The sequence below is a fragment of the Natrix helvetica genome (assembly GCF_964273705.1).
Source record: "Natrix helvetica genome assembly, chromosome: Z".
In the NCBI taxonomy this organism is placed as follows: Eukaryota; Metazoa; Chordata; class Lepidosauria; order Squamata; family Natricidae; genus Natrix; species Natrix helvetica.
In genome coordinates, this window is record NC_138554.1 from 72,631,480 (window position 1) to 72,651,854 (window position 20,375).

Here is a 20,375-nt window from a genome sequence, read left to right on the forward strand (position 1 = left end):
TCATTTTACTTGCTTTCTGAGTTCCTTTTGAGTAACTAAATTCCTTAAGATTTGAAAGACATCCTGTAGATTCTACATTTCACTGTAAAGAAAAAAGGCTTCCTTACATAAACCATAAAAGCAAAACATTTAAAGATATGTTTATAATGAATGGTAGAAATAGAGCCAATTTTATAATAAATGGGATACATTTTTGTTTAAAATTTGGTTGTAACAAACATACAATTTTTTGAGATTATAATTCAAAATGCATTTATATATCAACATTTGCTTCTTTGATACTTGCTTTTAGCTTGTATATCTATATTGTGATTCTACATTGAACACTGCATGGGTAGAGCACTAAACTATAAATAGAGGAGGGATTACTTATTGTATTACTCTACTGAGTATTCAAATTATCTCTTTCAGTTGACCAGCATAAAATATTCAACGCTGTCAAATGTAGAAAGTATGATTCTACTTTCCTTGGAAAGCCTTTACATTTTTTTCTTGGACTGCAGTTTTTTTGCTTGACGTTTGTGCTAATTAATTGTCTGGAGGACATTTGTCGAGATGCTGTGAATAGATAAGATGATGTGAATAGAAGACATTTTGATGGAAAAAACAATCCTCTCAGTTTGACCTTTATTGTATAATTATACTTTGATATGTGAATCAAAGGTGTAGAATTAAATATTTCAAGACCTTGGTGTTAATATGTCATACAGTACCAATATGTGTAGTGATTTAATGAATATCTGAGGATTAAAAGTCAGAGGAGCAAGAGTTTCCTTTGCAAAACTTGGATAATTGCCCAATGCTTCTGTGTATCTGAAAACAGCAGAATGATTGTATGCTATCTGAATAAACCGCAATGTTGTAATTCTTTGGTGCTGCTCTATATATTCTAGGTAACATATACACTCTGTGCACAATTATTAGACAAGTTGTACTTTGGAGGATTAATTTCATTATTGAACAACTACAGTGTTCTTGGTCAATCCAAAATGTTAATAAACCTCAAACCTGAACATTTAAGAAAGTAAAAGTAAGGTTTTGGCTTTCTTAGGAGAATATCTATGTGTGCAGAATTATTGTGCAATTAAATGAAAATGAAAACTTGTCTATCTCATTTGTTTATTTACATCTGTTAAAGTGAGAATAATAAACAAACAACTCAAAATGTACAAATAAATATTTCTGACAGTGACCAATACAGCTACACTTTTTTTCAGTAACAGTCATAATAAGCCTTCCATTCATGGAGTCTGTCAGTTTCTTGAACTTTTTGTGCAGCAGCAACCACAGTCTCCCAGACACTGTTCAGAGAGGTGTGTTGTTTTCCTTCACCGTAAATCTCTTATTTAAAAAGGACTCACAAGTTCTCAATAGGGTTTAGGTCAACTGAGGAAGGGGGTCATTATTCTTTCATTTTTAAGGCCTTTACTGGCTAGCCACACAGTGGAGTATTTGATGCATGTGATTGAGCATTATTCTGCATAAAAATCATGATGGTCTTGAAAGATGCAGACTTTTTCCTGTATTAGTGCTTGAAGAAAGTGTCTCCTGGCAGTAGGTTTGGAAGTTGATTTTGAGTCCATCTTCAACCCAAAAAGGTCCAACTAGCTCATCTTTAATAATACCAGCTCATACCAGTACCCCACCTCCACCTTGTTGGCATCTGAGTCGAAGTGGAGGTCTGTTCCCATTACTGATCCAGCTATGGGCCCATCGATCTGGTCCATCAAGATTCACTCTCATTTCCTCAGTCCATAAAAACATTGAAAAAATCTCTCTTCATATATTTCTTGGCCCAGTCTTGCCATTTCAATTTATTGTTTTGTTCAGTGGTGGTCAGGTTGGCCATGTGTCTGAGCACTGAACATCTTGTACTTCTGAGCACTCCAGGTAGGTTGCAGTTCTCGAATGTGTCAGCACTGGAGGATACTGGATTCCTGGTAGCTTCACGTTTGATTCTTCTCAAATCTTTGGCAGTTAATGTGTGTCTTTTTTTCTCAAAACATTTCTTGTGATCCTGTTGACTATTTGCAACAAAACATTTGATGGTTCTGTGATCACGCCCTAATGTCTTAGCAATTTCAAGAGTGCTGCATCCCTCTGAATTTTTTTTTTTACAATTTTTGACTTTTCCGAGTCAGTTAAATCTCTTTTTTCTCCTGTTTTGTCTGAGGAAAAGAAGCTGCCGAATAATTATGCACACCTTGATATAGGATGTTGATTTCCTTAGGCCACAGCCTCCCTCATTACACAAAAACACATCACCTGATATGTTTATAGCCAATAAGCACTGAAGTTTATACAGCTTGGAGGTGGAAAATATGCATAAAATAATGATATGGTCAAAATACACAATGCCTAATAATTGTGCACACAGTGTAGGGATGCAGAAAACACTGTCCTTTGTCTAGAATATCATTGCAATTTTACAGATCTAAAATGGGTTTTTATGTTATATTTTAAACAACTCTCTTTCCCACTCCTGATCCTCAAAGAAAAGAAGTCTGATTTTATTGAGGAGTGAATTCCATTAAATAGAGTAAAGTTTTGAATTGTACTGTTAATTTATTAACTTTTTCTACATTATAATTTCTTTCTCCTCTTTTATATGGTTTTTAGGAGCCTATGACTGATGAAGAAACAACAGATGAGTCTGAGGTAAGATTATTTTGAAGGGCCTTTATTTTTGCAATGTGCAGTTTCATTAAATGTACAGTCTTTGTTAGTAAATAAGTTTACATGCCTTTATTTTTCCCCATTCCTGATTTTTCTACTTCATTGTAGATATGGAAGTTTTTTATTTACAGAGGATTGATTATAGTTTTATGGCAAGGGTTGGCAGGGGACTTCTTAAGCTTTTTAGTTAAAAATGGGATCTGTGCTGATTCAACACTAGTGATAATAAATATGGATAAAGTTTTTCTGCTAAAATAATATATCTTAACTAATCATGAGAAGAATTAAAACCTATATGTTGTTGTTTTTGTTTTGCATATATAAAACGAGTTTGATACAAAGAAGAATTGGTATTTATTACAATGCTATAATTCATTTCATTTGTTTTATCAAATTGGGCCTTTGAACCATATGATTGTCCACAATGCACACATTGTTTTATTAATTTTTAAAAAAATTAAGTGGAATTTAAATTTAAATGGAATGAAAAATGTTTCTGAAATGACTTTATAAGCACATATTTGTACAAGGAACTATTTACAAAATTGCAATTCACTGTCACATGAGATTGGTGAAACTTGAGTTATATGAATGTGTGTTTCATGGTTATATAAGAAGACAATGATAGTGGATCAGCTCTAGTCTTATTTCCAACTTTTCTTTTGTAGGCAAGATTATTAAAAAGAAGGTCTTGGCCTTGATAAAAGGGATGATCTGGAATTTTTCAGTTTGGTTTCAGGTCAATTATGGCACTGAGATGGCATTGATATGCTTGTGGATTATCTTTGATCAGTTCAAGACAGGAGCAATTTACAGGAGTGACTTGTGATCTTTCTTTTTGGCTTCCCGGATCATTTTGCCTATGGGAAGCCACCAGCATATTTCTCCCAACAATCTGGGTCCTCATTTTACTGACTTCGAAAGGATGGAAGGCTGCGTCAATCTTGATCGGGTGAGACTCGAACTGCTGACAGTCAGCAGAAGTAGCCTGCAATACTGTGTTCTAGCCACGGCACCACTACAGCTCTTGCACCATAATGACTGGAATTGATAGGAATATTTTATTCGTCTATCAACTCTATCAACCCAATTGTAATACATCCTTTTCTTAAGTGGTTGCAGTGTTTCTGCTTTTCAATTTACATTTCTTAACCCTATATATGATTTGAAGCGTTATAAGACTCTTCTTTTAATCTAGCCCATAGACTAAATTCATTCCTCCTTGAAATTATGAGTAAAAAATATTAAATGGTATTTTAATACTCAAGGCAAAAAAAGTTGCTTTAATTTGAGAGGGTCAAACTATTCTCCAAATAATCAAGGAGAGAACCAACCTAGAACTAAGGAGAAATTGCCTGACAGTTAGAACAATTAATCAGTCGAGTGATTTGTCTCCAAATGTTGTGAGTACTCCAACACTGGAGGTTTTTAAGAATTTGTCTGAAATTGTATAGAGTCTCCTGCTTGAGCAGGGGGTTGACCTAGAACAGTGGTGGGCAACCCGCGGCTCGGGAGCCACATGCGGCTCTTTACACCCTTTAATGCGGCTCTTCTGTGTGCTGGGTGCCCGCTCCCCTCCCTCCTCTCAGGCTTCGGAGGGAAGCTTCTGCAAAAGCCCGGGCGAGTGACAACCAATTTTGGTCCTATGACTGCAGAATGCTGCAAAATACCATAAATGCAGGCCAGTTGTTGAGTGTTTCAAATGTGATTGGAACACTCAACAAGGTGACCACAGTGTGTGTGTGTGTGTGTGAGAGTGAGAAAGACAGACAGAGAGAGGAACAGAGAGAGGGAGTGAGTGAGGGAATCAGAGAGAGACTGACAGACACACACACACACACACAGAGACAGAGAGAGACAGAGAGGGGGAGGGAGGGAGAGAAAGATAGACAGACAGAGAGACACACACAGTGAGTGATTAAGTGAATGAGTGAGAGACAGACACACCCACATACACAGAGTGACAGAGAGAGAGAGAGGAAGGGAGGGGAGAGAGACAGAAGGAGAGACAGAGACAGACACACACACACACAGAGTGAGTGAGAGACAGACAGACACACACACACACACACACACAGAGTGACAGAGATGGGGGAGGGAGGGAGGGAGAGAGAGACAAAGAGCCAGAGAGAGAGAGAGAAAGAAAAAGAAAAAAAGAAAGAAAGTGGGAGAGAGAGATGAAATTAAAAACAACAACATACAAACCTGACTTACTCAAACTATCCAAGGAAATGCAAGGCCAATGTTCACATTAGTGGTTGTGACTTTGTCAGTCAATGTCAGGATGTAATTTTCTCTACATTGTAAGGCAAATTTTACGGAATTTAACGTTATCGATAAATAATATCGTTCTAAAGTTTTTGTTTTATTAGTTGTGTTATTTGTATCCTCCCGACCTATGTGGATACTTGCATGCAGAATATTCTCAATAAAAACTTATTGAAACTAAAAACAGTGTACCATCCTATGTATTTTCGGTTTTAAAAATGTGGCTCTCAAAGTAAATTTCAATCGTGGTTTTGGCGAGATTTGGCTCAGTTGAAAAAAAAGGTTGCCCACCACTGACCTAGAAGACCTCTAAGATCCCTTCCAATTTTGTTATTCTGTTAAGTATATTCTCTGCAATCTTGAAGTACTGTCTTTTCTTTAATTTCATTTTGTATAATTTTTGAAATTGCAAGTAGATTGTATATACTGTATTTTTCAGAGTATAAGATGCACCGTAATATAAGGTGCACCAAGATTTTAAAGAGGCAATTAAATTTTTTTTTTTTTTTTGCACTCTGCAGACCTCCCCAAAACGGCCTGTTTTTCATGAAAATGGGCCTGTTTCTTTTTTAAAAGGGGGCATGAATAGCCTTTAGGAGGGTTGTAGAGTGCTCCTGGGGGTGGTCCCCCCAAAAAACGAGCAAAAACCAGCCCATTTTTGCAAAAACTGGCCTGTCTTTGGTTTTAAAAAGGGCATATATAGCCTTCAGGAGCCTTGCAGAGTGCTCCTGGGGGCTGGGGAGCAAAATTGAGCAAAAAATGACCTGTTTTTGCTAATTTCTGCCCTCCCCAGCCCCCAGGAGCACTCTGCAAGACTACTAAAGGCTATGCATGGCCATTTTGGTGAAAGGGCCGGGGTTTTGGGAGGCAAAAAAGGGCTGTATTCAGTGTATAAGACACACTCAGATTTTCAGCCTCTTTTTTGAGGAAAAAAGGTGCGTTTTATACTCTGAAAAATACGTACATTTTTTTTTCTTTCTATGCAGAAAATCAATTGGACCTCTTTTTACTGTGTTTTACAAAAATCTACATTTATGTTCCGATCATAAATTTGAGAGATGTAAAAATATACTGGTAATAAATCATGAATATTGTTATTAATTGATTGATTGATTGATTGAAATTATTTGCTGCCTATCTCTTAATGAATGATTCTGGGTGGCTTCCAGCATTAAAAATCCTAACAAATAAATATATTTAAAAGAATAAAACTAGAAATCTCAGTCAAGATAAAATACAATTAAAGGATATGGAGAGAAAAAACAGAATGCCCGGGGAGATGGTATTGACTCTTAATTCAACAGCCACCTTCAATGTAATGTTCCCACAGTGAGATCCCTAGCCATCTACCAGAGCCAGAAGGATGGGAACCAATCTCATCTCAGGGTTAGTTGCTTCAAAGGGCAGGAGGAGCCATGGAAGAGAAAGTTCTTCCCCTGGACAGTTCCAGCCAGTTATAGTCATTTTGTTTCTATAAGAGCATATCATTGCCAGCCACAATGGGTTTTGTGAACCCTTTTGAACACAGAAATTCAGATAACATATTTTTTGTTTTATATGGGACTCGTCAGCTGCGACTGTATAAACTATATTCATTACTTTCTGTTTCAAACACAACAACAAGGTGTGTTTGCTGCTCTCATTTTACAAGTTAATTTCTGAGACTTGGATTATAGAACAGTTGTTAAAAGTGTAGAAGAATGGTGAAGAATATAATAAGAACATAGTAATTATTTACCATTTTGAATCAGTAGATGGTTTAAATAATATATTGAGGCATAATGCATCAATTTTAAAAACATATTCATGGTGGTATAAAATTAAAAATTTAATATATATTATATTAAGTAATATTAATATATGTTATATTTAGAAACCAAATTATTTATTCTTTGATTTTTGGTGTTCAAGGGTAAAAAATAGATAGTTAATTTAATGAACTATTAATATTAACTAGAAATGTCAATTTGAAGATTATGGAATTTGTGCAGTGCATACTGCACAAATGTAATGCAGTTTGAAGTCCTGCTTATCAACAGTGTGTAGCTTGAGTATCTTTGAAGTATTAGTCTAGTGGAATAAACTTTTTTTCCTTGAGTTCAGTTTCTGGATAAAGGCAACATTGCTTATTATTAGTTTCTGAAAGACAGGATTTTTTAATATTATTCCCAGTTTGTATACATTATCATATAAACTGCCTGCATCTAAGTATCAGGTTAAAATCAGGTGTTTTCTGAAGAAAGACTAGCCAGGGCCAAAACGATGGAAGAAAATCAAGAGGGACATCAATGCATAGAAAACAATGAAGTGTTATGTCTGTGTTTCTCATCCTTGGAAATATTCAGATGTATGGATTTCATCTCCCAGAATTTCTGTAGTATTGTGGTTGTGAAGTTCTGGGAATTGAAGTTTTAATTTTAAAGTTATCAGGGATAAACAATATTGTGATGTGTAATAAAGAGCAGAGGGAATGAAAATTTAAAGGACTTGAAGAAGTGCTCCTTCATATTTTAGAGATAGCAGTGATTTACAAAAAGTTTATGTGTTCTAAGATAATTGCATATTTCTTAGTAATTATCTAAACACTACAGTAAGCATTTCTAATAATTTGTTGACAATTATGATTATAGACAATGTTTAAGCAATTTGAAAGTCATGGAAAATGTGTTGTCAAATCAAAAGTTTTCTGTGCACATGGAAGAAAATAATGGGAATGCTTGAGGTTATTTTTCCTTACTTCACTATATCTGTATGTTGGAACAGCAAAATTATATAAGAACTCTGCATACTTCTTCTTCATCCTAGTCGCTAATGCTCATTCAGACTTAGTTGCGATGATATCACAAACTTATAGGAGAGGCTAGACCATGTAACTTAAATTGTGATAAAGTATATTATAGCAGGCTTCAGAATATTGCTCTTATGATTCCCAAGCTATAGTTCTGAAAGTTTCTTGAATCCCATTGGTGACATCCAAGAAACATAATATGCAGTTATGCAAAAGAATCTCAAAATAATGGATTAAATTTCACATAATTTCAATAATAATATTAATTAAAATTTTAAAATACAAATATAACAAGCAAATGCAAATTAAGAAAAATCTTAAAAATAAAAAGTGCAGAGAAATAAAGGAAGAAGAAACATATGTAAAAGGAAAAAATATAAAAACGATATACTTTCAATAGTGAGCTGGAGACCATGTTAGGGAATCAGAATGGATCACTTTATCCCTGAGCCACATGGCTGTATCCCAGAAGGGGCTGCTATTTTGGAACAGCCACAATTCCCTCTGGCTGCTTAGAAAATGAATGCAGTTATGAAATCTGAAGCTTTGGAGATCTTCAAAAGGTAAGTGAGAGATGGGGGGCAAGGTGGGAAGCCTCCTGAAGGCTCCAGAGGGCGAAAAATGGCCCTACGGACAAACTGGAAGTCACAATTCCCAAACTTACGGGTTCCCCGTAGGTTCGTTTTTCGCCCTCTGGAGCCTTCAGGGGCCTTCAGGAGGCTTCCCTGAAGGCTCAGGAGGGCAAAAACCAGCTCTACGAGCAAACCAGAAGTGACTTCCGGTTTGTCTGTAAGTCCATTTTTCGCCCTCTAGAGGCTTCAGGGAAGCTCCTGAGGCCTCCAGAGGGCATCCGGGAGAGGCAGGGGAGGCTGGACTTGAAGCGTCTGAATTCCTTCCTGGTCTACTGGCGCTTCAAGATGTCCTCTCTCAAGTCCATTTTACTGGGAGTCAAGTGGGGCGATTTCATGGGATCAATAGACCTAACAGAAGCTTACTTACACATCCCGATTTGGCCATCTCACTGCAAATACCTCCGCTTCTCTCACGGGGTTCGACATTATCAGTACAGGGCTCTTCCCTTCAACCTGGTCTCTGCTCCCCGCACATCCATAATAATAATAATAATAATAATAATAATAATAATAATAATAATAATAATAATAATAATAATAACAACAACAACAACAACAACAACAACAACAACAACAATAATAATAATAATTATTATTATTATTATTATTATTATTATTATTATTTGATTTGATTAGCCGCAACCCTCTCCCGAAGGACTCGGGGCGGCGTACAATCAAAACAGATAAAATACAGATAAAGACACACATACATACATAAAGAACAAAGACATATACATGTGCATGGAGGAGGTAGACTCATAAGTGAAAGACAATTAAAAAACACAATTTAAAATCCCATTAAATAAAATTACTGAATTAAAAAACCCACCAGGAGCGTTATGAAGTTATGATTGAGCCAGGCCGGCTATTTGGAATAGGTGGGTCTTGAGCTTTACACGGAAGGAGCGGAGGTCAGTAGTGGTCCTAATATCCGGGGGGAGGTCATTCCACAGGGCTGGGCCCGCCACAGAGAAGGCTCTGCTCCTAGGCGCCGCCCCATGGCACTGTCTGGTGGACGGCACCTGGAGAAGTCCCTCTCTGTGCGAGCGGATGGGTCGTAGGGATGTATGGGGCAGAATACGATCCCGCAGGTAACTAGGTCCTGAGCCATGGAGCGCTTTAAAGATCGTAATCAAGACCTTGAAACGCACCCGATAGACCACAGGAAGCCAGTGCAGCTCGCGCAGGAGAGGTGTCACATGGGAGTACTTAGTACTCCCCATAATCACCCGCGCGGCCGCATTCTGGACCAACTGCAGTCTCCGAGTGCATTTCAAGGGAAGCCCCATGTAGAGAATGTTACAGTAGTCCAGGCGAGACGTCACCAGCGCATGGGTGACTGTGCGTAGGGCGTCCCGGTCCAATAGGGAGCGCAATTGGCGCACCAGGCGAACCTGGTGGAACGCCCCCCTGGCCACGGCTGTCACATGGTCATCCATGGACAGCCTGGCATCCAGGAGGACGCCCAAATTGCGCGCCCGCTCCACGGGGGCGAGTTGAATGCCCCCAATGGCCAGAGATGGGATTAACTGGTTGAACCGGGGGGCCAGAACCCACAGCCACTCCGTCTTGGAAGGGTTGAGCTTGAGTCGGTTGTCATCCATCCATGAAGGTCCTGGCGGCAATGGCGGCTCAACTCAGGTCCAGACCGGTGAGACTTTATTGCTACCTCGACGATTTGCTCGTGCTCGCTCAGTCCTGGCCACAAGCAATCCAAGATTTGCAGATTACCATCCAGACGCTGCAATCCCTGGGGTTCTCTATCAATTTCCCCAAGAGTCATCTCTCCCCCTTGACAACAATTCTCCACTTGGGCACAGTGATAGACTCAAGATCGGGCCTAGTTCGCCTTTCACCAGAATGTCTAACAAGTCTGCAAACACTCACACGACACGTCCATGCAAGTCGGTCCGCTTCCATCCTGACCTTAGCACGATTGTTGGGCAAGATGGTATCGTGCATAGGGATCGTTCCGTGGGCGCGGCTGCATTCCAGAACACTCCAGTGGACACTCATTCCGTTTCAACGAAGGAGGTTGAGCAATTCTCCACAACCCATTCAGCTCACGGCGGACCTCCGCTGGTCCCTGAAGTGGTGGCTGTCCCAACCCTGAACCGCGGGGCTGAATTCTGCGAACCGGACCGCATGTCCATCACGACGGATGCCTGCCTCTTCGGATGGGGAGCGGTGATGGAGTCCAACCTGGCGCAGGGACGGTGGTCCAGATCTGACCTGCGCCACAATATCAATTTGATGGAACTGAAGGCGGCCCCCCTAGCCCTTCTTCACTTTCAGGACTCGTTAGCCAACAAAATGTCCTCCTCTTGACAGACAATATCGCTACGAAGGCCCACATAAGTCATTAAGGAGGGACCCACTCCATGAGCCTGTGGCAGGAGCCTCAGAAGCTCGGCTAGTGGGCAGAGAAGAACCTGGCATCGATTCTGTCAGAATACATTTCGGGTGTTGCCAATCACCAAGCAAACTGGCTGAGCCGGGCGACAGTGGATCACGGCGAGTGGCTGCTGGACCCAGAGTTATTTCACAGAATCTGCCTCAAGTTCGGCGATCCACTGGTGGACTTGTTCGCAAGCCCGAGCAACGCCCAGCTTCCCCGATTCTTTTCCTGTTTTCCTGCACAAGATGTGGAGGGCACGGATGCTCTCCGAAGCCCGTGGCCCCCTGGCCTTCTTTATGCCTTTCCTCCCCTTCCTCTCATCCAGGGCACCCTGAGGAAAATAGTGTTAGAGAGGGCCCATGTCATTCTGGTGGCCCCGTTTTGGCCAAGGCGTCCCTGGTTTGCGGACCATGTCCAGTTGTCAATGTCCCCACATTGGAGGATTCCTCAGGAGGAGGTCACCCTGTGCCAGGGGTCCTGATGCATCCGGAGCCCCAGTGGCTCCAGCTGACCACCTGGCACTTGAGCGGCATATCCTGAGGAATGCTAGCCCGTCCGCCAAAGTTATTTCCACCATAGAGGTGTCCAGACGTCCATCGACCACTCGCATTTATGATTTGTCGTGGTCTGCCTTTGCGGCATGGTGCAGGAGGTTTCAGATTAATCCGGCCTCAGCCTCGGTCACCCAGGTCCTCAAATTCCTAAAATAAACACAAGGTCAGATTCCACTTCCGGTTTCTGTGGACGATGGACATGCTGTCCGCCACTCGCCATCCTGGTGGGGCCCCCCTGACTCACGGGGGGGGCACAGGGTGCCTTGTAGGGGCGTCCTGCCGAGGGGGCGGCTTGCTGGAGCCTCCTGGAGTGGTGGCGGCCGCAGGGGGGCTGCCAGCTTTGCCCTAGGCACCGGGAGCCTTTTGGGGGGTGCGCTTGCCATGCGCGCCTTCGTCCTTAGGAGATCGGAAGAAAACGCTCCATGTGAAGGCAACAGCAGAAATGCGGTGACGGGGGAATTCCCCCGGGGTCTTTTTCTTACTTCTTTGAACAACTAAGTAAACAAGGATTAGCAGCTTTCTTAAGACTCGGCAAAGTGTTAAGATTGGAGAGGGGGGGTCTTTCTTCCCCCCCTCTCAGAAAAGCGGCTTTAAACGATCTCTCTCGGAGGAGAGAGAGAGAACTGGGAAAAAACTCTTTGATATTCACTTCTTTCAAGCAATGGGGTAATGACTCTCTTGAACAATTGCGAAAGAAAGAAAGTGAACTGACCTAATAAACTATGAATGGAAACTTTTTGAATGATTGTTCTCCGATCCCCTGAGAGGACTGAGCTAAAATGGCACTTCTTCCCCCGTTTTTGCTGCCATTACAAATGAACTGTTGTCTTTGAAGAATCTTCTGGGTTGGAACTATAAAACCCTGGTGAACCCTAGAGGAATCTCTTTATACAATCTTCCTTGGATTGGGGAAAATTGACTACAACTAGAGGGGAGCTGTATTGAAGACTGATGTCCCACACTGGACCTTGCCTGCCTGTAGACCTCGCCTGACAGTGCGCTCCTATAGACACCATCTTTTCTGTCTAGACTTATAAACTTTCTCTGAACTTCACAATGCCTGCAAAAAAGGCCCCCATTCCTAAACCAGCCTCGGCTCCATCTTCTTCTGTTTCAAGTCCTGTTCCACAACAAACACAACTATCTTCCTTTTTACAACCAAAAGCCTCCGAGGGGGAACAGCAGTCTCAAGAAATGTTTCAACAAATGTTCCAGACACTCTTAAAGGGACAGGACGAAATAAAAAAACAGTTGGCGGACTTAAGGGAAGAACTCAGAGAGAATAAACAACAGACTTTACAAAATAGCCAGAAAATAGACGCTCTGGAGGAGGGTGCTGTGGGGGTGGGAGAAGAGATGAAGGCTTTACAAAAAAAAAATGCTGGGATTGAGAATTATATGGAAAAAATGGAATTTGAAAGGATGTCTCTTTTTCTTAGATTTCAAAACATACCTGAAATAGAGGGTGAAGATTTAAGGGAGATTATGATAACAATGCTAGCAGATTATATTAAAAGAGATAAACAACAGCTAGGGTGGGATATGGATTTGATATATAGAATTAACTCAGCATATGCTGGAACACACAATGTTCCAAGGGAAGTTCATGTTCATTTTTTTAGAAAGACTACAAGAGATGAGATTCTAGGAGTTCAAAGGGGGGAACCTTTAAGATATAAGGACAAAGAAATAACCATTCTGAAACAGATACCAAAAAGAATAAGAGATAAGAGGAAGAAATTCTTCTTTCTAACTAAAAAATTATATGAAAAAAATATGTGGTTCAGGTGGTTAATTCCAGAAGGCTTGTTGATTTTCTGGAGGGGGGTAGAGTGAGAATTAATACAGTAGTGGAGGCAGAAGCCTTCATGGAAAAACACAAGAACCTCCTAGACGAAACAAGAGACAGTGCTCAGCCGACAGACAGGGGAGAAGAGTCAGCAATGAAACTTAGGTCATAGAAATGATTTAAAAACACATTGCAATTGTTAATACAATGAAATGGTTAGAAGTGATATAAAGTATGGTTGAAGATGTTAAAGAATTTGAAGTAAACCTAAACTGCTAATATGTATGTAATAATGATATTTTGATATATATAAAATAAGAGAGAGATGTAAGACCCCGGGGAAGTACCACCTTCCATATGATGTAGCTGTCAAAAATTTTCTCCACATTTATGTACCCTTTTCCCCAAACTAAAAACCAATAATTTTTTTTAAAAAAGAAAAAGAAATAAAGAAAATAAACACAAGGTCAGGGGTGGGGCTGAAGTCGCGACGATATGATGTGCGATCTCAATGCTCTGAGATCGCAATCGACACTTTTGCCACTGGGCGATTCGAAACGGATCTAAACTGTCCCGTAGAGACAGTGAACAGGAAGAATATGTCTTGCTGAACTCGGGGATATCGCAAAATCCCCGAAAGAAGCAAGAGAAATTTTTTCAAACCGGTGACAAAAAATCCAGCCAAGGCTGATGAAGTTGGGGCGGCCCCAAAATGGAAGGAATGGAAAGTGAAAGTGTTTCCAGCTGGTGAGGAAGTTTCATTGTTTTAAAAGAGAGACTGCCTATAAAAACTTAAAAACTGATTTAAATTGAAGAATAGAAGATTGAAGCGGCAAAATTAATCTTGCAATGGTTTTGGATAGTGGCTATCCCATTTTTTTATATGCTATTTTCATGGATGAAACCTTTACAAGCTTTTTAAAATGGACGGATTAAGTCTTCTGTTTCTATCTTTTTTTCTGTGACTCTCGGTGATTTATAAACCAAAGCTTTCCTCTTTCATCGCTGTGAGTATTATTTTTTAATTCATTTAAAGACTGGACCTCTTTTTCTAATTTGAAATACAAAACAGATGTAAAAAAAGAAATATTTTAAAAGGGCTACGTGCCAGGAGGTTTTGTTGATTGGAGCTTTGTGTATTCAAGCGGAACTTTTCCCTTTCTTTGCTGTTTGTTTTGACGGCTCATTACAGAACAATAGGGGTAAGCCAAATGTCCCTTTGAAGCGTGTTTTCAACCAGAGAAGAGAGGGAAAAATGGCTTTTATGAATCCATGTTTTAATCTAAAAAAACCTTCCAAGCGAGAGCTCTTTGTTTAAGATGGCAGAGTGTCAGAAAAATAGAGAGATTGTAAGTCTGGAGGCAATATTTTCAGAATTACTAAAATTAACAAATACATATGAGAAGATTGAACAAAAACTGGAACTTTTGGAACAATTAACAGAAAGACGTGATCGAAAATTTGATGATGTTCTCCAAATGCAAAATGAGGAGATTAAAACTCAAAGAATTGAAATGGAAAATGAATATAAAGTGATTAAACTTGCTGACATTTATGGTAATTGGTTTGTTTTTGAAAATGCAAAGAATGGAATACTGAAAGAGGAAATAAATGGAGAGGAAACCTATTTCAAAGGGCAAGACATAGAAGAAGAAAAAAGTGCAGAATTTATGGACTATGAAGCTTTATTAACGAAAATGTGAATAACACTGCTGTCAACTAAAGATAAGTGGAATAAAGAAGCAGAAAGAGGGCATCAGGATTATATGAGAGATCTTACAAGCAAGGAGTAGCTAGGACCAGTCCATACAAAGCTCATTAAGAAGAAACTTAGAAGATTGATACCACAAATGGCAGAGGACATAAGATTGTTTTGTTATTGGAAAGATACAGGTTGATAGATGGAAGAGTATAATTTAAAACTACTAGCTAAACCTAATGAAACTCTTGTGATGATAGGTATAGTTAAATAAAAAATTGATAATGTTAATACTGTATACAATGTGTAGTGTTATGATAAGCAATAATTGGATATGAATATTGAATGATACCCAAGATTATATATAAAGGTTAATAATAATAATAACAATAAAAAGAGAACTAAATTAGACACAGTTAAGTTTTGATTATTAGGAGGGAAATGTTGTTACATAGAATATAGCCAAATAAAGAAAGAATAATAATAATCTATATATATATATGTATAGGTATAATATAAGGAAATTGGATGTAAATTGTAAGCAGCGATCTGGAAAGGAGGATTAGAAAACTTTGTTATTAAATATTATGGATGTTTAGCTGGAATAGGATATAAGGATTTAATGTTAATGGAGGATTTTATAAATAAGTAAATGAAATGCCAGTATGTGGTTATGTATTAAATATTGCTATATTTCATGATGAAGGACGTTTAAACAATTATAGTCAAATAAAAGTGGAGGTATGATGATGGTAAGATGCATAAACATTTGAGTTAAGATACTAGAGTTAATATGAATTATATTTGATGACGGTAGAAGAGATGCACAAAAACCTTTTGTAGCCAACTGATACACTTTCTACAGGATTTAAAGAAGGGGGATTTTTACGTTTGTTTTGAAAATTAAAAATAAATAAAAAAGTTTTTGGCAATAAAAAAAAGAAAATAAACACAAGGCCACTGATATTCACCTTTATTATTGATTAAGATTAAGCTGGGCAACCTTTTATCTCCCACCTTAAACAGAGCAGATAGAGAGAGAGAAAGCAAGCACTGCACGCAAAAACTTTTTCTCGAATTCATATAGTTTACACAGCTTGCACAGAAACATAATTTCATATCCATTAGTTCATGCAAACCTCATGATTTTCTCAGTGCTCTGAAAATAAAGGACCTCAAAAAGGAGAAAAAGAATACATTTTCTGGCATATAGCCCAGAGCTTTGTTGGAGGATGCTATCTCACATTAGGTTGCTGAAAATACACATTTTGCATTTCACAAGTTACTTTGCTAGGCTACCTGGCAATTAGCCTGGAGGCTTTATCTTTGCAGTTGGCACATTAGGTTACAATGGAACTTCTCTCAGCAGCAATAACAAAAGCTGAGTTAGGTTACACTCTGTGTATGCTCTAATCCCTTCAATATATATGTTTGAAACGCAAAGTAAAAAACAACAAATAATCCTACAGAAAACAATGTTTTAGTTTTGCTTGATATAACACTATGAAATTCTTCTCTTTGAACTTAATAAAAGACTGGGTCAGTAATTTAAGGACAAATTTGTTTTGATAGTGAATTATTTACACTTATAACTGAGTATATAACATAGCAAAATGTTTTTTTAAAGTTTGAAAATACATTAGAAATGTATAGTGCATTTGCTGTCAATTAAAACTGCCGCATATTTAGTTAATTTTTTTTAACAGAGGAAGTGTGTCTCTCGGTATGTCTATGTTTATACATAGTATATGAGTGTGTGTGAGTGAATATGTGTGAATTTTTGTGTGGGTATATATGATTATGTGTTTGTGTACAGTGAATTTTCCTGTATGGAATAAATGCCACTCTCTTTAAATCTTAAGCTTTGATGCAAGTCAAGACTTGTACTATTCAACTAGGTTGCCATAGAAACGTTGCTTACTGTCATCCTAATTCAGGCTAATGGTTTTATTTGTAGGTTTGTGGGATTATGAAAATTTAACAAAAATATTGATTTACTTTTTATTTACATTGCCTTGTGTTTATTTTTGGAATCTACATAAAAACTTGTAAGAAATAAAATCACAAAAGTCAGATTCATCAAATGCTGTTTATGCTTTATCTCCTTTTATTCAGGTGGTGAGATATATTTTGTGACAATAGAATAATCTTATATTTTAAATATAGGGTTTTTTCATTTTGTTTGCTTATAGTGAGGAAAAGCCTCAAATCCACTTTTAGTTGACCTTCATTTAACATAAAAGATACCTGTCCAAAAATCATGGAGTGGGTATATCAGCATGCCTAATATTGAAAGTTTCTCACTTTAGTCGTATTGTCTTGAAAAATTGCAGAATGCTTCAGTGAACTGAGCTCTTGAAAACATATGTTGTTTGAATGCTATATGTGTGTAGAAGCAAAATTACTTAATTTTCACTCATAAATAAAACAGACAAAACTTCTAGTAACTTATCTAATGGTCCGTAGATCAATGCTTTTATGCAAATATTTGCAAGACTGCAATTAACTTTTCACTTTGGTTGCACATTTGATGTCCAGCTTCTCATTGAATCTTATTATAAAGATGTGATGCCTAGAATTCAATTCCAACTTATATATTTCCCTCCAAAGTGCACAGATAATATGTGCATTGCAAAAGTAATTCACAATAAAGATGTACAAAAATGCAATTATGCGTTAATGGCTATCCAACCCACAAGCTGTAGGCTGTGTTAAGTTTGTGAATGTAATTGTTTTCCATCTGTCAAGAATGAAGGAGCACAGGTAATTTGTCTGATTTATGCTTTGCGCTCTAATTTGACACTGAGTCTTTCTGACTGATAACAACTTTGTTCAGTGTTACATTTACTGATTAAAATTGCTTCCTGCTGGACACTTTGACATATTTTTAGACAACTGTTGATTGTTGATATTTCTGTATTAATTTCTTCTTTTTAAAAAAATTACCATAAAGCCCTCTTAACTCAAAAATGTTATGGTGTAAAAAAATGAAGACTTTTTTTTTTACCACAGCTTCAGTATCTCAGGTTTGTGAGGATACTAATCTATTGAAACATTCTAGTATCGTACTGTGACTGTCTCTTGTCCTATATGAGTGTATATCAATAAAGAAATAATGTCACATTTGATGTAAAATAACAATAAAAAATAATACCCCATATAATCCAAAAAAGGAGCACTATACAAGCACACAATAATTATTTAGATTAATTTTATTGTATATTGCTAAGATACTTCCAGCTATGTGAGCCTGAAAAATGTTGACCACTTTAATTACTTGAAAATGGAAGTAAATAAAACGGTGGAACAGGCAGGCAATTTGGGCGTCCTCCTTGATGCCCGGCTGGCTATGGAAGATCATGTGGCAGCCGTGGCGAGGGGGACGTTCCACCAGGTTCGCCTGGTGCGCCAATTGTGACCCCTTTTGGACCGGGAGGCCCTGCACACAGTCACTCACGCGCTGGTGACGTCTCGCCTGGACTACTGTAATGCTCTCTACATGGGGCTCCCCTTGAGGTGCACCCGGAGACTGCAGTTGGTCCAGAATGCAGCCGCGCAGGTAATTATGGGGAGATCGAGGTTCTCCCATATAACACCGCTCCTGCGCGAGCTGCACTGGCTTCCTGTGGCCTACCGGGTGCGCTTCAAGGTGTTAGTTACCATCTTCAAAGCGCTCCATGGCATAGGGCCTAGTTACCTGCGGGATCGTGTCCTGCCCCATACATCCCTGCGACCCATTCGCTCACACAGAGAGGGTCTCCTCCAGGTGCCGTCCTCTAGAGATTGTCAGAGGGCGGTGCCCAGGAGTAGGTCCTTCTCTGTGGCGGGCCCTACCCTTTGGAATGACCTCCCCCCAGACATTAGAACAACAACCGATCTCCGCTCCTTCAGCAGTAAACTGAAGACCCACCTGTTTCGGCTAGCCGGCCTGGCATAATTCGACAACTTTTCCACCCCTAGGTCATTTTTAATTGTCAATTTTAGTTTTTAAACTATTAATGTTATTGGGGTTTTAACCTTTTTCAATATTGTAATTATTTATTTATTTTTTACCTCCTCTGTATGACGCTGTGCTGACTGTTGCTTGTGTACGTCGCCCCGAGTCCCTGTGGGGAGAGGGGGCGACTAATAAGTTTAAATAAATAAATAAATAAATAAAAATGTGATATCTGCATTCTTCTGCATTCTTAAATATAGATTCTGAGAGATTTGGCCATTGTAGTTATTACATTCTCAAACCACATTTCTTTTAGGAACCTGGGATAGCATAAGCCTCATGTGTGTGTCAAAGTAGCTTTATGAGGCAGAGAGATTATAGAGATTATAGCTTTTCAAAAGTTACCTAGCAAGAATCACAATTTGAAACTTGATCTTTTTCTTCTAATTCTTTGCACATATTGGCTCTATATTTCTTTCAATATATGCTTTTGTAATAGTTTGGTTTTGTAATTTAACTATAGTTTTTCCAGTTTTGAGTAAGATACTTTTTCTCTTCTGATAAACTAAGAAAATTTATATCAATATAATACCAATATGAAAAGCTGCTGGTATTTAATAAAATATACATTGATGTTTTTTAACATCATGATTTTTTTAAAAAAAGTTTGTTATCTGACTTGTTGGGAGGCAGGAAAAAGCTGAATTAAATAACACTGTAAACCAGAAGACAATATACTTCATAATTCATTTGATTACTGTTCTAATAAAAGCACAGAAATTTTCAGTTTTAAGATGTGCCATAAAGGCATCAATTAAAATCTTGAATTGGAGAGTAGGTGATTAATTGCAAATGTCCTTCTATTCTGTATCATATCTGAAGTTGATTCATGTTTAACTCTATTCAAAGGGGTTTCAGCAAAATAATTATGTTTAAAGAGGGACTTTTAACTAACATATACATACATGCATGCATGCATGCATGCATACATACACACACACATACATATACAAACACACACATATACATACATACATGACACAGAGCAGAAGTGCATCTGCAATTAATCACCTACTCTCCAATTCAAATTTTTAATTGATTTTAATTGATGCCTTTTGTAGGACATCTTAAAATTGACTACACACACACACTACTCTCTGTGTCTGTAGAGTATGTGGTATTTACAGTGCCTGTTGTAAGTGGCTTTTTAGATGTTAATTGGGGTGTGTTGATGGCTGGCTTTTAAGTCATTGTTTGCTTGTGCCCTCCTCTTCTAAGTATAGGCTGCGGTAAATCAGCACTCCTGTTGAATGATGAGCAGCCAGTTTTCCAGCCTTCAATCTTTTTCCTTGCTGAGGGAGACAAAACCTTTGATCCTGGTGACTGACCCAGATAGGATACAGCAACATTATCATGGGACACATATATTCACCTTCATTCATAAATGAATTTGTCTGTCATACAGTTTTAAAGAAAATTTAAAAAGTTTTCCATTTAAAAAAAATCACATTCTCACAGCTTAGCATTAAAAATGTCTCCTTTGGGAATACCCATTCTTCTGCATTTTTTCTTCAAGAAATAACTAAGTACCATAGCATTTATAGTACAGGTGTAATTGATGATTTTTTTAAAAA

At 38.4% G+C, this 20,375-nt stretch overlaps 1 protein-coding gene across 2 annotated transcripts in view; it reads left to right on the forward strand.

The window, feature by feature from the left end:
• Positions 1 to 20,375, forward strand: part of VPS41 (VPS41 subunit of HOPS complex) — a 241,866-nt gene that overhangs the window by 29,316 nt on the left and 192,175 nt on the right. For both annotated transcript variants that reach the window (XM_081932591.1, XM_081932590.1), the window contains exon 3: positions 2,620 to 2,658. In XM_081932591.1, coding sequence (XP_081788717.1) covers positions 2,620 to 2,658 — 39 coding nt within the window. The remainder of the gene's footprint in view (positions 1 to 2,619; positions 2,659 to 20,375) is intronic.